Genomic DNA, 18,658 nt, shown 5'->3' with positions numbered 1-18,658 from the left:
TATGAAAGTTAGGCGGGAGGTGCAAAAACTTGGATTTCATGGTTGAGTGGGTGCTCATAAGCCACACATCATGCTGGTAAATGCCAAATGATGCCTTGCTTGGTGTAAGGAGTGTAAACACTGGACGATTGAACAGTGGAAAAACGTTGTAACGTTGTGTGGAGTGGCGAATCATGGTACAATCCGATGGCACGGTGTGGGTGTGGCGAATGCCCGGTGAACGTCATCTGCCCCCCCATGTGTAGTGCCGACAGTATAATTCGGTGGTGGTAGTGTTATGGTCTAGTCATGTTTTTCATGGAGGGGGCATGCACCCCTAGTTGTTTTGCATAGCACTATCACAGCACAGGCCTACATTGATGTTTTAAGCACCTTCTTGCTTCCTACTGTTAAAGAGCAATTCGGGGATGGTGATTGCATCTTTCAACACAATCGAGCACCTGTTCATAATGCACGGCCTGTGGAGAAGTGGGTACACAACAATAGCATCCCTGTAATGGACTGACCTGCACAGAGTCCTGACCTGAATCCTATACAACACTTTTGGGATGTTTTCGAACGCCGACTTCATGCCAGACCTCACCGACCAACATCGATACCTCTCCTCAGTACAGCACTCCGTGAAGAATGGGCTGCCATTCCCCAAGAAGCCTTCCAGCACCTGATCGAATGTATGGCTGCGAGAGTGGAAGCTGTCATCAAGGCTAAGGATGGGCCAACACCATTAATGACGGAGTGTGCCACGAACTAGTAAGTCATTTTCAGCCAGGTGTCCAGATACTTTTGATCACATAGTGTATCTCTAGCCTCATCGATTCTACACACCGATGTAAACAATCATTTGGTTGCTGCTTCCCCCAGTAACTTAAAAAGTCCTGAAGGAATGTGATCTACCTGCTTTGCCTTATTTGATTAGAAAGTAGGTGTATTTCGAAGTGCTGTCAAACTTTGACTTTGATACTGGAGCTCCCACACCTTACTGACTGACTCCCATTCCTTCTTTCACATCACCAGGCAGCCCCTATCTGCTCTCTCCTCTATGTTTAACAGGGTATTCCTCCTGCAGTTGTAGTTTTGACACCTTTCTTTCTAATTTCACCAAATGTTGTTTTGACCTTCCTGTATCTCAATTTGTCCTGATGAGAACTTCCTTTACGATTATTCTTCCTGTAGTCATTGTACGTTAACTACCCTTCACTTCCTACTGATTTCATTCCCAAGAGAATTATACTGCTCTATTCCAGTTTTTTCCTGAACATTTTTGTACTGCCTGCTTTCATCCATCAGTCGAAGAATGTCTTCTGTTATCCAAACTTCTTCACAGTTATCTTCTTTTAACCTGTATTTGTCTGTGCAACTTCTACAATTGCCCTTTTTAATTACACCCATTCCTCTTAAACTGAAGTGTGTAGCGAGACATTGACAATCACAATCTCTACAACCTAAGAGATCTTCAAACACACACCACTGTTCCTCAGTACTTCAGTGTCCCACTTCTTTCCATATTCATCATCATCATCATCATCATCATCATCATCTCAGCCTTTTCCCACATCATGCTTTGCTGGATACGTCTCTTCCAGTGCTTCCTTTGTGAGCCATCCTTTCTCCCTTAGGTAGCCTACTACCTTGACCTTCCATCTCAGTTTCAGTCTTCCTCTTCTCCTTGGTTCTTCGATTTCTAAGTCTTCAATTCTTCTCCCCACATAGTACTCCCCTCTTCTCTGCACGTGTCCATACCATTTTAACCTACTTTCTTGGATCTTCTTCCCTATGGGCCCCACTTCCACAGTTCCCCCAATGTACTCATTCCTCGGTCTCTCCTTTCGTGTCACCCCACTCGTCCCCCTTAACATTCTCATTTCTGCCACTTCCAGCTTTTTCTCTCGGGCTTTTGAAATCGGCCAAGTTTTTGCGCTATACAGCATCGCAGGCCTCACCACAGATTTGTAAAGCTTTCCTTTCCTTCTGCAGCTAACCTTCTTATCGTACATTACTCCACTGTTTCCTCCAGTTCATCCATCCACTATTTATCCTGTGCCGTATTTCGGCCTCCAGTCCTCCGTCACTTTGCACGTAAGAGCCTAGGTATTTAAATTTATTGACTAGCATCAGTTGTTCTCCTTGCAGGTTAATATGTAGGTCTTTGGCATCCTTTCTACACATATACACTGTTTTCACCCTGCTAATTCTCATTCCCCTTTCCTCTAGAGCTTTTCTCCACTGTTCGAGCTAGTCTCGAAGTGCCTCCCGGGTGGGTTCACGGATTGTATTATCATCGGCAAACATCATGCTCCAAGGTGCCTCTTTTTTCACATCTTTGACTGGTACATCCGTGACGACATCAAAGAGATATGGGCGGAGGGCAGATCCCTGATGTAGTCCTACTCTCACTAGAGATGCCCTTGTTGTACCTGCACTGCCTCTGACTTGTGTCATTGCACCTTCATACACGTCTTTACCACCACGATATATTTTTCTGGCAGGCACTTACTTCTCAGACATCTCCGTATCTCTTGCCTCGGTAATCTGTCATATGCCTTCTTAAGATTGATAAAGGCCATATGCAGTTCGGCTTGTACTTCTCTGTGCCTCACCATCAGCTGCCTTAGGGCAAATATTGTGTCGGTTGTTCCTCCTTTCCATATTGATTCTTCCTAATGATTATCTTTAACTTCAGCCTACTCTTCATCATTATTTTTCTTGTGATTCTTAAACAGTGTTTTTTTTTTTTATGTTACTAGTTGGAATAATGACAATATTATGGAAAAGATAGATGCTACTCAACATTTAGCAGATTGTTAAACATGTGTGCTTTCAGCCAAACTGCCTTCTTCTAAAGCAGACAAAACACACACACACACACACACACACACACACACACACACACACACACACACACACACACACACACACACACCCCTGAAAGCCGGGTGGTTTATTCTGTGTCGTTGGGGCCTGCCTCAGAGACACGATGTGAGCTGTGGAAGATGGTCTTGACAATGCCGAAGATGTCACAAGGAGAAGAGAAAACCTGTTATCTATGTATTCAATTGGGATCTACCAAGACCGACCAGTCTGGACACTGTCCGTATTGATGTATTTGCGATGTTGCGTATAATGAGACAACTCTGTTATGCATGCTTACTGTTAAGTGAGAGTACAATATATGATAGCATATTTGTTTTGAGAATCTCACTATCAGACCTTGCTCGTCTCCCCCCCCCCCTCCCAAATTACAGGCACATCTCCAATCAATAATCAACATTTGGCTTTAATGGAGGGGCTTCCGTTGCCTTCAGCACCACCAGTCACTGCCAATTCTTCTGTCTTGTGGGGTACTTTTCCAGCTCGAGGGGAAGAGGGTGCTCATCCACTCCTCAGCCCTGTACGAGGCTGTCGGCAGAATAAGGCTGTTTCCTTGTATGGGAATTCTTTGATTACCATTGCTGATGTTTTTTACCCAAACTTTAAGCAGCTGTGTAGTTGGAGACATTACCCCTACCACTATACCGTGGTTGTCTTCGTGAGAAACGTATTACTACGAATGACGTTTCAGTAAATCAGGTGATAGGGGCAGCTGCCAGCCGAATACTGTTCCTTTCCGAGTGTCACGTGCTTAACGTATTGTCTGTTTTGTCGCTGCACACTGTTGTTGTTGTTGTTGTGGTCTTCAGTCCTGAGACTGGTTTGATGCAGCTCTCCATGCTACTCTATCCTGTGCAAGCTTCTTCATCTCCCAGTATCTACTGCAACCTACATCCTTCTGAATCTGCTTAGTGTATTCATCTCTTGGTCTCCCTCTACGATTTTTACCCTCCACACTGCCCTCCAATGCTAAATTTGTGATCCCTTGATGCCTCAAAACATGTCCTACCAACCGATCCCTTCTTCTAGTCAAGTTGTGCCACAAACTTCTCTTCTCCCCAATCCTATTCAATACCTCCTCATTAGTTATGTGATCTACCCATCTAATCTTCAGCATTCTTCTGTAGCACCACATTTCGAAAGCTTATATTCTCTTCTTGTCCAAACTAGTTATCGTCCATGTTTCACTTCCATACATGGCTACACTCCATACAAATACTTTCAGAAATGACTTCCTGACACTTAAATCTATACTCGATGTTAACAAATTCCTCTTCTTGAGAAACGCTTTCCTTGCCATTGCCAGTCTACATTTTATATCCTCTCTACTTCGACCATCATCGGTTATTTTACTCCCTAAATAGCAAAACTCCTTTACTACTTTAAGTGTCTCATTTCCTAATCTAATTCCCTCAGCATCACCCGACTTAATTTGACTACATTCCATTATCCTCGTTTTGCTTTTGTTGATGTTCATCTTATATCCTCCTTTCAAGATACTATCCATTCCGTTCAACTGCTCTTCCAAGTCCTTTGCTGTCTCTGACAGAATTACAATGTCATCGGCGAACCTCAAAGTTTTTACTTCTTCTCCATGAATTTTAATACCTACTCCGAATTTTTCTTTTATTTCCTTTACTGCTTGCTCAATATACAGATTGAATAACATCGGGGAGAGGCTACAACCCTGTCTTACTCCTTTCCCAACCACTGCTTCCCTTTCATGCCCCTCGACTCTTATAACTGCCATCTGGTTTCTGTACAAACTGTAAATAGCCTTTCGCTCCCTGTATTTTACCCCTGCCACCTTCAGAATTTGAAAGAGAGTATTCCAGTTAACATTGTCAAAAGCTTTCTCTAAGTCTACAAATGCTAGAAACGTAGGTTTGCCTTTTCTTAATCTTTCTTCTAATATAAGTCGTAAGGTCAGTATTGCCTCACGTGTTCCAACATTTCTACGGAATCCAAACTGATCTTCCCCGAGGTCGGCTTCTACCAGTTTTTCCATTCGTCTGTAAAGAATTCGCGTTAGTATTTTGCAGCTGTGACTTATTAAACTGATAGTTCGGTAACTTTCACATCTGTCAACACCTGCTTTCTTTGGGATTGGAATTATTATATTCTTCTTGAAGTCTGAGGGTATTTCTCCTGTCTCATACATCGTGCTCACCAGATGGTAGAGTTTTGTCATGACTGGTTCTCCCGAGGCCATCAGTAGTTCAAATGGAATGTTGTCTACTCCCGGGGCCTTGTTTCAACTCAGGTCTTTCAGTGCTCTGTCAAACTCTTCACGCAGTATCTTATCTCCCATTTCGTCTTCATCTACATCCTCTTCCATTTTCATAATATTGTCCTCAAGTACATTGCCCTTGTATAAACCCTCTATATACTCCTTCCACCTTTCTGCCTTCCCTTCTTTGCTTAGAACTGGGTTGCCATCTGAGCTCTTGATATTCATACAAGTGGTTCTCTTCTCTCCAAAGGTCTCTTTAATTTTCCTGTAGGCAGTATCTATCTTACCCCTAGTGAGACAAGCCTCTACATCCTTACATTTGTCCTCTAGCCATCCCTGCTTAGCCATTTTGCACTTCCTGTCGATCTCATTTTTGAGACGTTTGTATTCCTTTTTGCCTGCTTCATTTACTGCATTTTTATATTTTCTCCTTTCATCAATTAAATTCAATATTTCTTCTGTTACCCAAGGATTTCTATTAGCCCTCGTCTTTTTACCTACTTGATCCTCTGCTGCCTTCACTACTTCATCCCTCAGAGCTACCCATTCTTCTTCTACTGTATTTCTTTCCCCCATTCCTGTCAATTGTTCCCTTATGCTCTTCCTGAAACTCTCTACAACCTCTGGTTCTTTCAGTTTATCGAGGTCCCATCTCCTTAAATTCCCACCTTTTTGCAGTTTCTTCAGTTTCAATCTGCAGTTCATAACCAATAGATTGTGGTCAGAATCCACATCTGCTCCAGGAAATGTCTTACAATTTAAAACCTGGTTCCTAAATCTCTGTCTTACCATTATATAATCTATCTGATACCTTTTAGTATCTCCAGGATTCTTCCAGGTATACAACCTTCTTTTATGATTCTTGAACCAAGTGTTGGCTATGATTAAGTTATGCTCTGTGCAAAATTCTACAAGGCGGCTTCCTCTTTCATTCCTTCCCCCAAATCCATATTCGCCTACTATGTTTCCTTCTCTCCCTTTTCCTACTGACGAATTCCAGTCACCCATGACTATTAAATTTTCGTCTCCTTTCACTACCTGAATAATTTCTTTTATCTCGTCATACATTTCATCTATTTCTTCATCATCTGCAGAGGTAGTTGGCATATAAACTTGTACTACTGTAGTAGGCATGGGCTTTGTGTCTATCTTGGCCACAATAATGCGTTCACTATGCTGTTTGTAGTAGCTAACCCGCACTCCTATTTTTTTATTCATTATTAAACCTACTCCTGCATTACCCCTATTTGATTTTGTATTTATAACCCTGTAATCACCTGACCAAAAGTCTTGTTCCTCCTGCCACCGAACTTCACTAATTCCCACTATATCTAACTTTAACCTATCCATTTCCCTTTTTAAATTTTCTAACCTACCTGCCCGATTAAGGGATCTGACATTCCACGCTCCGATCCGTAGAACGCCAGTTTTCTTTCTCCTGATAACGACGCCCTCCTGAGTAGTCCCCGCCCGGAGATCCGAATGGGGGACTATTTTACCTCCGGAATATTTTACCCAAGAGGACGCCATCATCATTTAATCATACAGTAGAGCTGCACACTGGCACTGCAAATTATCGATCATAATTTTAAATTTATCTGAGCTATAACCCAGAAGTGAGCAGAGTTGGACTAAAAATTGACACAGAGAACGTGCAAGTACAGACGTATTCGGAGGAGCAGCGTGGAAAACCCCGTTACGAACTGGTGATCTCAGTTCGACCAAAGTGAAAAGTAAGTATCTCGACATACAGTTTAACGAACACGACACCTTTATGCCGAAGGTAGTACGACGGTTTTTACTGCTTCGAAAACAAACTTCGGCATAAAATAGGTGTCCATGCAGTGCCTAAAATCGTTCAAAAAGGGAGGCGAGGACACCGCGACGGGCACGACTGGCGGATTGTGTAACTGGACACTGTACGGCTAAAGTGTTGCCAGTGGAAAGACCTCGAGTAACACTTCTGCCTGGGGAATTCAGAAAGCAGCAGACTCCAGACCAATACTAACAGGAGATTAAATCGTATTGCCAAATTACAGGCAGTGTGTGTTTTCGAACAGCAAAAAAATCTGAGTACAAACCTCATCTCTCTGTTGTTCGGCAATGCTCGCTTTCCTATTAGACTCTTCAGATTCACGCTGCCAAGCTTCACACGCAGTACGGGCCTGTGCTATTCTCTCATCCCAGGAAGCCAACTTGGATCTACTACTAGCGAGCTCCTCACATAGCCTTTGCATATGCACCTGAAAGAAACACTAGCTTTCAGCAAGAGATCCTGCCACACACAAAGTAAAAAAAAAAGATACAGCTACAGTTATAAAGGAAAATACACTCGAACATACTTACATCATTAGATATACTGTTGCCCATCGACGAACTGAGAGGAAAGCTACCGATCAGCGAGGACGAGAGGTTTCCGCGACTGCTCGGTGACATATTCTGGTGCGTTGTGAAATCGAATAAACTACTGGATCCGAAGCTATTTATTTTTGATGCACTACTACTCAATGTCATTGTGGGTGGATTTAAAAATGAGCTCCCCTATGAAAATAAAGCAGAGTTGTTTACACTTACAATACACACAATAGAATTATTGCATTATGAGACATAGCATAATAACAATAATTATTTTGAAACTTTGTGCAAGAGAATGTCACAGATTATCACATTAAAGAAAGTGGAAATCTGAGAGCACCAAACTTCTACCTTGTTTAATAAGTAAATTAAAGGTAAGGCAACCAACACCTACAGCTGACTGACATGTGGTGCACAGATACAAGCAAAAGGAACAGTATCTGTTGTGTGTTTCTATGTTCTAGACATCAGCAGTTATAGGTGTATTGTTGACTTTCCTTAATTTTACATATTATTTATTGAGGAATTTCCACTATTGTTTTTCTTATTATTATTATTTTTTTTTCTTTACACAATACACACATTAATTACTGCACTGTCACAAAATACTCATATAAACTTTACCTTCACACAAGAAAATGGGACTAGTGCCCCACATAGAATAATGTGGCAAGTAGCTACAAGATGTATTCATATCACGGTGCTGCAATTTAAATTGAAATTCCATTTCTACATGTTTTATTTACTACCACGGTTGTCTCTCTGTATTTATCATATTGTTTTATGTCGAGATGTTTTCAAAATCTGCTTTTTAGAGTTCCTTCTTTCATTATCGTAGTTAGTATATTACTTAGGTCATATACACAAAAGGCCTGCTTTTACGTTTTTGCATTTTACAATTTCCCACTTTTTACGTCCACGTTTGACCATCCCAAATGTAAGTCCTATTCTCTCAATACAATGCTTTCCCATCATTAACAATTTCATGTTACAGCATTTCCTGCATTTTAAGTACTCTTTGATGTTATCACGACCTTTAATACTGATTTTCATACAGATTCCTGCAAAAAAAATCCACCCTATTCCTGCTCGAAGTCAGCCTTGGAACAAAATAGAAAATACACTATATACGCAAAGTTATTGGTCGTGTAATGTAGCATTAGTGTGGTAAGCAAGATTTTTACTGTGGGCATGCTGCATTGTAGTGACCTGTATTATAGGTTCGCAGTATTTGGAAGTGTGGGCAAGTATGCTCAGTCACTGCCGAAAATGATAATCATGATCCGACAATAGTGACTCTAGCATCAACCTTCCTAGAGCTCACTGTGTTATATTACAACAGTTTTAACTTAATTTCACAGTCATTTACACAAACAAATATTGCTTTTGAAAACAGCAGTCTCTATAACGGGCTTTCACAAACTGTCATTACTTCTGAAACTTCCTGGCAGATTAAAACTGTGTGCCCGACCGAGACTCGAACTCGGGACCTTTGCCTTTCGCGGGCAAGTGCTCTACCATCTGAGCTACCGAAGCACGACTCATGCCCGGTACCCACAGCTTTACATCTGCCAGTATCTCGTCTCCTACCTTCCAAACTTTACAGAAGCTCTTCTGCGAACCTGTAAAGTTTGGAAGGTAGGAGACGAGATACTGGCAGATGTAAAGCTGTGGGTACCGGGCGTGAGTCGTGCTTCGGTAGCTCAGATGGTAGAGCACTTGCCCGCGAAAGGCAAAGGTCCCGAGTTCGAGTCTCGGTCGGGCACACAGTTTTAATCTGCCAGGAAGTTTCATATCGGCGCACACTCCGCTGCAGAGTGAGAATCTCATTCTGGAAACATCCCCCAGGCTGTGGCTAAGCCATGTCTCTGCAGTATCCTTTCTTTCAGGAGTGCTAGTTCTGCAAGGTTCGCAGAAGAGCTTCTGTAAAGTTTGGAAGGTAGGAGACGAGATACTGGCAGATGTAAAGCTGTGGGTACCGGGCGTGAGTCATGCTTCGGTAGCTCAGATGGTACAGCACTTGCCCGCGAAAGGCAAAGGTCCCGAGTTCGAGTCTCGGTCGGGCACACAGTTTTAATCTGCCAGGAAGTTTCATATCGGCGCACACTCCGCTGCAGAGTGAGAATCTCATTCTGGAAACATCCCCCAGGCTGTGGCTAAGCCATGTCTCTGCAGTATCCTTTCTTTCAGGAGTGCTAGTTCTGCAAGGTTCGCAGAAGAGCTTCTGTAAAGTTTGGAAGGTAGGAGACGAGATACTGGCAGATGTAAAGCTGTGGGTACCGGGCGTGAGTCATGCTTCGGTAGCTCAGATGGTACAGCACTTGCCCGCGAAAGGCAAAGGTCCCGAGTTCGAGTCTCGGTCGGGCACACAGTTTTAATCTGCCAGGAAGTTTCATATCGGCGCACACTCCGCTGCAGAGTGAGAATCTCATTCTGTCATTACTTCTGCCTGAAATGCGCTAATCCGTACTAGGCATGCAATCTTATATTGGTATGACCCAATGTCAGGCATAAACATTCCTCCTCGAGATGGTCTGCAACGTGATAATTTCTGCTCTCTTTCTCGCCCAGGATGTCCCAGAATCAAGTGATTGCCTCGATAGTAACAAGCTGTAGATTTCATGCCTATTGTTCTCCATTCACGAAGGTTGCCAACTTAAGTGTTTTAACCAATATTGTATTACAAGTTCTATTTATCATAATTTTATAGTGACTATCAATAAAGTCTCACATTACAACATGAATATAATTTCCTGGAAGAGTACAGCTAACTGCTGTTAGAAAGAAACAAAAACAATTGATTATTTCAGATTTTTTTTTAAATAGGCAAAATTTAAATTATTTCAATTTCATATTTTCAACAATATAAAGAGAATGACGAAAAGAGTAATTTATCCATTTTCGACTGTTGTGTCTCCTATGTCTTCCCATATTTTACACTTTTCTGCATTTTACACTTTTTTTTAGGCCAGTGTGCTGAACAGTGTAAAAATGCAGTTTTATTGTACTTATATTATAAATTTGTTTACGATGTACCTTTTCTGATCTGAAGGCTGTGTGTCATTTAAAAGATTGCAAATTTAACAGGAATGAAGCTTCAGTTCATAATTATTCATTGTACAACTTTTACAAAAATGCTGGGTATTTTGGCTGTGCTCTTTTGCACTAGGACAGTGGTGAGAGTCGTCTGAACTGCCCCTCCTTTCTATTCTTCTATTCTTCCCTCCTCTCCTCCTTTAAGAAGGAACATAAATCAACAGAAAAGTAGGAATAGTCTTTTCCCTCTATTCTCATTCCTTGTATCAACAGAATTTGAAATTTCATCTCCTGGATGAAGATTGAAAGATTTATTGAAAATTGCTACACCTGAAGCTTGAATTGTGAGAGTTTCCAAGCAGAACAGAAAGATTACTGCCCTGACAGAAATGTTACATACTGTTTCTGACAGAATTTGTACCAAAGAAAATGCAGCTACAGTATTTGTGGGCGAGGAGGGGGGCAGGGGAAATAAGTAAATACATATGTAAGTAATCAGTTCTGACTGGACTGGAGCCAACACAGTATAAGAAATTGTTTTCAGAAGTGGCCAGAAGAATGATTATGGAAATTTAAAGCACAATTTCATATATATTGGACCATGACACATACTTCTGTCACTGTATGCACTGACAATATCCATCTATTGTTTGAAGGTTTACAGATTAAGACATCCCTACCAGTTTATATCTCTATCAACATTTTCTCACTAGTCCAAAAGAAGGAATTCTTCTAGGCAGACTCTGGTGTTTATTTTGTGTGTCTGATGTTATCACAAATGTGTGCCACACATAAGACACTGAACACGTACTGTAAAATATTATATTGTTTTTGTTTCAGACTACTGGTGTTGAGCTGTAGTAATAAAACTTTTGGAGCTTATTACCTTTTGTTATAACAGATTGTCACTCAGCTTCACATCACAAAACAACTTCAGCCCACCTGAGGCATAGGCAGAGGGGGGAGGGGGGGGGGGAGGTTGAAATTGACTGATGACCTGTTAATAACTGTACACTGTTTATGATTGTAGGATGACATTATTTGTCCTGAAAAATTATCAAAAACTAAAAAATAAATCTGGCATAATAATTAAATTTTAATACTAATTTCAGAGTAACACACGCAGAAAGATAAGTCTTATCGATTTGCAGCTCTTGTATTTTTTCCATGTTTGCATTTAAAATTATTGGATATAGGTTCTGCCTTTTATGCAAAACACTGCTTTTTCTTGTTACCCAAACATGTTTCGGCAGCTCTTTGCCATCATCTGTGGGTTTCATTTAGTGAAAAACTGTAAAAAGTGAACATATTTTAGTCTGTAACTGTTATAACAAAATGAGGGCTAAAGATGGTCTTTGTTCTCACCTTGAATTTACATTATACAGTTTGCAGGACCAACTGTACAGTGTCCTGTCTGCAAACCAGACTATGTAAACGTGAATTTTATCAGTGAGTTAACGGCTCTCTTGATTTTTTAAAATAGTGATTTTGGTGAGGCTAAATGTTTTGCATATATTTTTTATTACTCAAGTTTGCTGTTCTTTCACATTCTGAGAGAACTGCACATACATATTAAATGTAGTTTGTATCATTTTGGTTTAACAAACACCTTTTCAATTTGCAAAATGGGGTGTAAACAATGTTGTTGTGAGTCCTAATCCCATCGGCATTCATTTGTGCATGAGTGAATTTGGTGCTGAATTTGGATTTTGTTTACTTCTCTCTCTCTCTCTCATCTCTGTGTGTGTGTGTGTGTGTGTGTGTGTGTGTGTGTGTGTGTGCGCGCGCTTTTGTTCCATTTTCTGTACAGTTTTTTTCACATGTTAAATAATGTGTCTTTGCAGAGTGCCGTGTATTGATTCACAACTTGTTTACTTTCTGCTATTGCTTTTTTGTATGTGGAAATTTTCTTCTACACATTACAGAAGAAAATATGCACTTTTGAAAACAACAGGAACCTAGAAAACTCAATGGAACTAGTAGAGGGACTCAAGAATGTAGGCTTACCAGACACATGAAGCGTCATGTCATTTGATGTCACGCCCATTTACACTTGCATCCAATAAATGAAACAATCAACATGATCATACAAAGACTAAAACAACAAGGAAACACAGCAGATTCACACATTAATGAAATAACAACCATACTCAAGACCATAACAACACAAAATTACTTTATGTTCAACAAATAAATTTATTTCCAACATGAAGTACTGCCAATGGATCACCAATTAGTGGCCCCCTAGCCAACATACTCATGAAAAACTTAGAGAACAAATCTTCACACACATAATAAAACCAATATCTGGCATCATTATGTACCAAACACACACACACACACACACACACACACACACACACACACACACACACAGAACAGCTACACAATGAAATAAACAACTTACACCCACAAATTCAATTCACATTACTTAATTTTATGGATCTAACCAAATTAAAAACAAACAGCCATCACTACACAATATTCGGGGAACCAAAAACCACGAGCACCACCATTTACAATCTACCAAATCCCCCAGCTGCACACACAAAAGCAAGCTACAGATTCATGCTGCAGGGATTGAACAGAACACCCACAAGCAAACAGAATTACACACAAGAGCTGAACACAATAAGACAAATAGCAGTGGAAAATGGTTACAAGACTGATATGATAGAGAAGTTAAATCAAACAGAGAAAAATCCAGAATGGAATGTAACAATATTATGAGAAGGAAAGTTGCTACTCACCATATAGCGGAGATAGTGAGTCGCAGATAGGCACAACAACAAGACTTTCACACTTAAAGCTTTCGGCTAATGGCCTTCGTCAACAATCAACAACAGATACACACACATACACACACACAATGAGATAAAAGTAAACAAAATTCAAATTTGGTGCCAAAGGCACTTGGACAAAAATAAATACCGATGGGGTTAGGACACCCAGCAATATTGATTACATAGTGTTCTGCGAAGTGAAAAGGCATTTGTTAAACCAAAATTATGCAAAGTACATTTAACGTGTGTGTGTGTGTGTGTGTGTGTGTGTGTGTGTGTGTGTGTGTGTGCAGTGCTCCCAGAACACAAAAGAAGGACCATCACAACAAAATGTGAGTAATAACAAATATATACACAAAACATTCTGCCACACAAAAATAATGTTCTTAAAAATGAAGGTGGTGATAAATTTCACATTTACATCATACAGTTTGCAAATGACAAGCTATCAGTGGACGACACCATACGTATGATCCTGTAAAAGCCATATAATGTAAAACCAAGTAAAGAACAAAAACGAACAACTGTCTTTAGGCCTCATTTTGTTATAACAATTACAACCTAAAAAATGTTCACTTCTTATAATTTTTCAGTAAACAGAACCCACTGACGATGGCACAGAGGTACCGAAACATATTTTGGTAAGAAGAAAGCATAGTGTTTTACATAAAATGTGGAACCTATACCCACTAATATGCAAGAAGTTTAAGGAGAAAAAAATGTGATCACAAATCTGTTTTATGAAATTCTGAAGAAACACACTGTCTTATTCTTTAGCACTGAAAACTGGCTGACCACCATGTGTTTTACTATGATGACCATGAATTTTGTTTAACAGGGTTTCTTTGGGAATTTTACATTCAAGTACACTGTTAATGCTTATTTTTCCATTTAAAATTCCCATGAGACACAGTTCTAAGACACCAAGGTTATATTTCTTCAATTTACCTTGTTTACATTTCTCCTTAAACTTTTTGTGTATTAGTGGATTTAGGTTCCGCATTTTATGCAAAACACTATTTTTTCTTGTTACCCAAATATGTTTCGGTACCTCTGTGCCATCGTCAGTGGGTTCTGTTTACTGAAAAACTGCAAAAAGTGATCATGAGACATTTTCACACTGACAACTCTTATGATCTCAATTGTATGATGCAACAAACAGAACTGTGTTCTATGTGGCAAATTCCTAAGATGACTTACAGACACTTGCAACAATCACTTCCTCACTCCACCACTAAGACTGTTATAAACAATTGTTGACTTGTTGCTGTTTCTCATTGTTGCTGCATTTATTAGCTCACATTTCTACTGTATTAACGAAGGTTTGTTCACAGAAGAACAACTCAAGAAAAGATGTCAAACTTAACTCTGTTTCACTAAGAATATGCAAAGTTTTATTTATGTGTCTATAAACAGATAGGTATAATAGATTAGCTTTTGTTACTGCTCTAGTAGTCATTGTTAAGGGTCACTGCAGGACATATGTAAGACCTAGACATACAAGTTGTTTTATGTTAGTCACCTGATAAAAATTTTAGCCCATTAAAAAAGTCAGTCCTGAAAATGATTAGTGTTTGGTAAAGAGGTTTGGAATATTGTACATTTAGCTACTGCAACAAAATAAGAATTTTCAAATGGTAAATGTAATAACTGAAATTTTAGTAGTTATTTAACATAAAATATTATTTTAACTTTAGTTGACTTCACCCTATTTGATGGTAAGAGGTTTTTTTATAATGTTCACATTAAACATAGCAATGATCATACTATACAAAAAGTTCATTACCGAATCAAGTGAATCTTGATGAGAAAACCTTGCAGCAGACAGAAAACTTGATTGAAGCTGTTGCAATGGAGATGAAGTAGACGGTGAGAAGTTTCCTAGAGAGCTTCTGTTATTCAGTGTACTGCCGGGGATGTTAACTGGAGCTGAACTGCCAAGTACACCTGCATGACAGACAATCAAACATTAATTCAATTATTCGACAAACACAAAATATTTATTATACTGATATCTGTGACAGATTTTCTCATATTTATCCACATGTAAAAATTTTCTGGTTAAATTACAAAAATCTTAGGCAGAACAGGAATTAGCATTTTAACACAAGCAGTTTTACTGAAAAGGAACATTTGACAAAATCTGAAAAAGGAGAAGAAGAAGAAGAACAAGAAGAAGAAGAAGAGCTCCTATGGCTATTAGAGATCTATCAAGCAAGTTCTGATCATGCAGCAAGGCACTATATTACTTATTTTAACTAACTACCCATCATTAAGAGACACTAATCACTAAAGGTTAAACATGTATTTGCTTATTAAGTACTTTATCTAATAAGACACAGTGTTTAGTATCTCACTTCACACATGCATGATATATTACTACTGAATTCAAATATTTTGATCTTTTTTCCCATTAGAACCATTCAGGAAATCTCTCTCTCTCTCTATCTCTCTCTGGAGTAGTAGTTTGAAAACTAAGATTTTTTCCATATTTTCCATATTTCTCCACTGCTAAGTGTATCTTCATTTGGTATGGTTTAGTGGTCCATTCTCAAATGCAGATGAAAACTGTACATGATTTATTTTCAATAGCAGTTCATACGAATATGTTGCTATGTGCTACCTCATATAAATAGCATTCTTGAAAGTGCATTCTCTTTTGTCAGTATGCTCCCAAGAATTTGGTAAAAATATTTTGGTGGAACATTTTTGTAGTTTTGAGTTGCGAGATTCACTGATTACCAGAAAAAAGTAAAAACTGTCCAAGATTCCTACTATTCTTCATTGATGGATTAATTTCACAAGTAATTGATTAAAAATAATAATAATAATAATAATTATTATAATAATAATAATAATATCACCCTGAGTGGCAATGTGGCAGTGAAAATATTTTCTCTCATCAGGGCAATACATCTGCCCACAAGTCTGTGGCTGCTATGGTATTCTCTCTTGTTAGGGCAGTATGAGAGAGTAACCCCCAACCCAATTCCGCCCCCCCCCCCCCCCAAAAAAAAAAAAAACTGGAACAACATTGTTGTTGGCAGAGCTTGTGTAGTACCGTATTTACTCGAATCTAAGCCGCACTCGAATCTAAGCCGCACCTGAAAAATGAGACTCGAAATCAAGGGAAAAAAAAATTCCCGAATCTAAGCCGCACCTGAAATTTGAGACTCGAAATTCAAGGGGAGATGAAAGTTTTAGGCCGCATCTCCAAATCGAAACAAAGTTGGCCCATTGTAATATGAGACACAATTTAGGTCGAATGAATGACGATACAGCTACAGTAGTTTGGTTAGAGTCGTAAGCTTAGCAGTTAAGCTTTACCAGGTAGCCATTGCTATGCGTCAGGCGCTCCGTCCGTATTTATACGGGTACCCTTTCTTTTTCACGTGTTTCGTCCGGTTTGAATTGATTGCTTATTTTTCTTTGATCTGATAAGCGCCGTTTTCTTTGTTATAGGTGTTTACGTCACTCTAAGCTGAAAATGCATTATTGTACTGTGTCGCATTGTTTGTCGCATTCTGATAGTGCGTGTTTACGGCCTGTCGCCGCTCGCGGCATGGCTTGCTTTTGTGCGCGCTACCGCCGCTTACAATTAAAAAAAAAAAAGAGAAAGTAATCGTCTCATTAGCGAAACAATGGCAAGAGATTGCTATTTGTTGTTACTTACACTGCTGCTTTCTTTGATAATGATCAACAAGAACCAAATAATAGACTGCGTATGATAGAACATGTTCTGAACGAGAGTTAGGCGAAAATGTTTCTCCGTTTGAAAATGTTTGCGGCCGCTTCTTTAGTACATCAAATTCTGCACAGAAATTAGAGTAATCTTAGAATTAAAAATCTAGTCAGTTGCCGTGCTTCATTTCTGACTGTATCACTATTAGGCATAAGAATAATACGAATATAAACATGACACGAGATGTATATTCTTCCGCGTTGTTGTGGTCTCACTCTAGTTTCGTAGTTTATTAAGCAGGCAGGATTTAAATGAGATAGCAGCAAACACGAAAGAATACATGACAAATGTTGATATTCGTATTATTCTTATGGTGAAGAGAATACTGCAAGTGATTCACATTTCATCAGGTTCCTATTAGCAACCATCTCTTCTCACAGGTAGGAAAAAATTCAGAAAGTAGAGTTGGCCATATTGACAAACACCCCAAACAGTCTTGCATGTCGGATTTTCGTACTACATTGAAATTCTGCTACATTCGAAGATGAACAATACGAAATTTGTATTTACTTCGTTGGATAATGTATGAAAATGCTGTGGTCGAAACTCGGGGCGGAGAAAAAAAGCTCGTCTTCCACCTTTTTTTAAAAATTTATTTACTGACGCGGAGGTTTTGGCGCCAGTATTTATCTTTGTGCCTACAAAGCATGGCTGTGTAACGCTACATACATTCGACGGCAGAAGTTAGTTGTGGCGGCACCTACCAACATTTTTCAGAACTTCCACTTGCTTTGCACTCGATTCTAAGCCGCAGGCGGCTTTTTGGATTACAAAAACCGGAAAAAAAGTGCGGCTTAGATTCGAGTAAATACGGTAAGCATTCTAGCCACAAGGCATGTATAATGCAGCTCACTGCCAGTTCAGTGCCGCCTGAGTTTTTCACCTGGCTTGTTCTGTTCATCTGAAGTGACTGGTTTTGCTTTTTATGATTGCAAGTGTAAGTGAACAACGTGTAGCTCTGAAATTTTGTTTTCTACTCGGTAAAAATGTTGCTGGAGCTGTTTTAGTGTTGAAAGCGGCTTACCAAGATGACACTATGGGAAAAACTCAAATGTACAAGTGGTTTGCTCAATTTAAAAATGGCGACATGTCGACTGACGACAAAACCTCATTTTGAACGTCCACCAACTGCTCGAATCAAGAAAAATATTGAAAAAATCCAAGACCCGTGCTCACAGACGGTCGACAGACAACTGATCGACCGTCTGAGATTAGTGGGTTATCTCTGAGCTCGGTTCAGCGAATTTTAACGGAAGACAGGAGACCGGTTATTCCACCATGACAATGCAGCTGCACACTTAGCCAGCTCTGTTTGACAGTTTCTGGCCAAAAACGCCACAGTTCCACTGCCCCGCACACCTTACTCACCTGACCTGGCTCCGTGTGACTTTTTTATTATTTCCACACACGAAAAGCGGCACAAAAGGATATCAGTTTGACAACACTGAAAAAGTTGAGAAAAAAACGAGGGAGGAGCTGTCGGCCATTTCTAAAGATGACTACAAAAAATGCTTCGAAAAGTGGGAGCACTGGTAGGACAAGGAAGGGGATAAAGTTGTTTCGTAAATGATTTGAAAATATATAGCTTTTTGTCTCTTGGGTACCTCCTCATACGTTTGCCCGTAAGTCTGTCGCTGCTAT

General features: G+C 39.7%; 1 protein-coding gene across 1 annotated transcript in view; it reads right to left on the bottom strand.

The window, feature by feature from the left end:
* LOC126161309 (putative E3 ubiquitin-protein ligase UNKL) overlaps positions 1-18,658 on the bottom strand; it is a 282,513-nt gene that overhangs the window by 32,540 nt on the left and 231,315 nt on the right. The window contains exons 11-13 of the mRNA XM_049917062.1: positions 15,062-15,222; positions 7,448-7,642; positions 7,183-7,344 (exon numbers count right to left, since the gene is read on the bottom strand). Of these exons, the coding sequence (XP_049773019.1) occupies positions 7,183-7,344; positions 7,448-7,642; positions 15,062-15,222 (518 nt within the window). The remainder of the gene's footprint in view (positions 1-7,182; positions 7,345-7,447; positions 7,643-15,061; positions 15,223-18,658) is intronic.

This window comes from Schistocerca cancellata, chromosome 2 (genome assembly GCF_023864275.1).
Source record: "Schistocerca cancellata isolate TAMUIC-IGC-003103 chromosome 2, iqSchCanc2.1, whole genome shotgun sequence".
Lineage (NCBI taxonomy): Eukaryota > Metazoa > Arthropoda > Insecta > Orthoptera > Acrididae > Schistocerca > Schistocerca cancellata.
The sequence above is the reverse complement of the archived record's forward strand: the minus strand, read 5'-3'. Positions and strand labels throughout refer to the sequence as shown.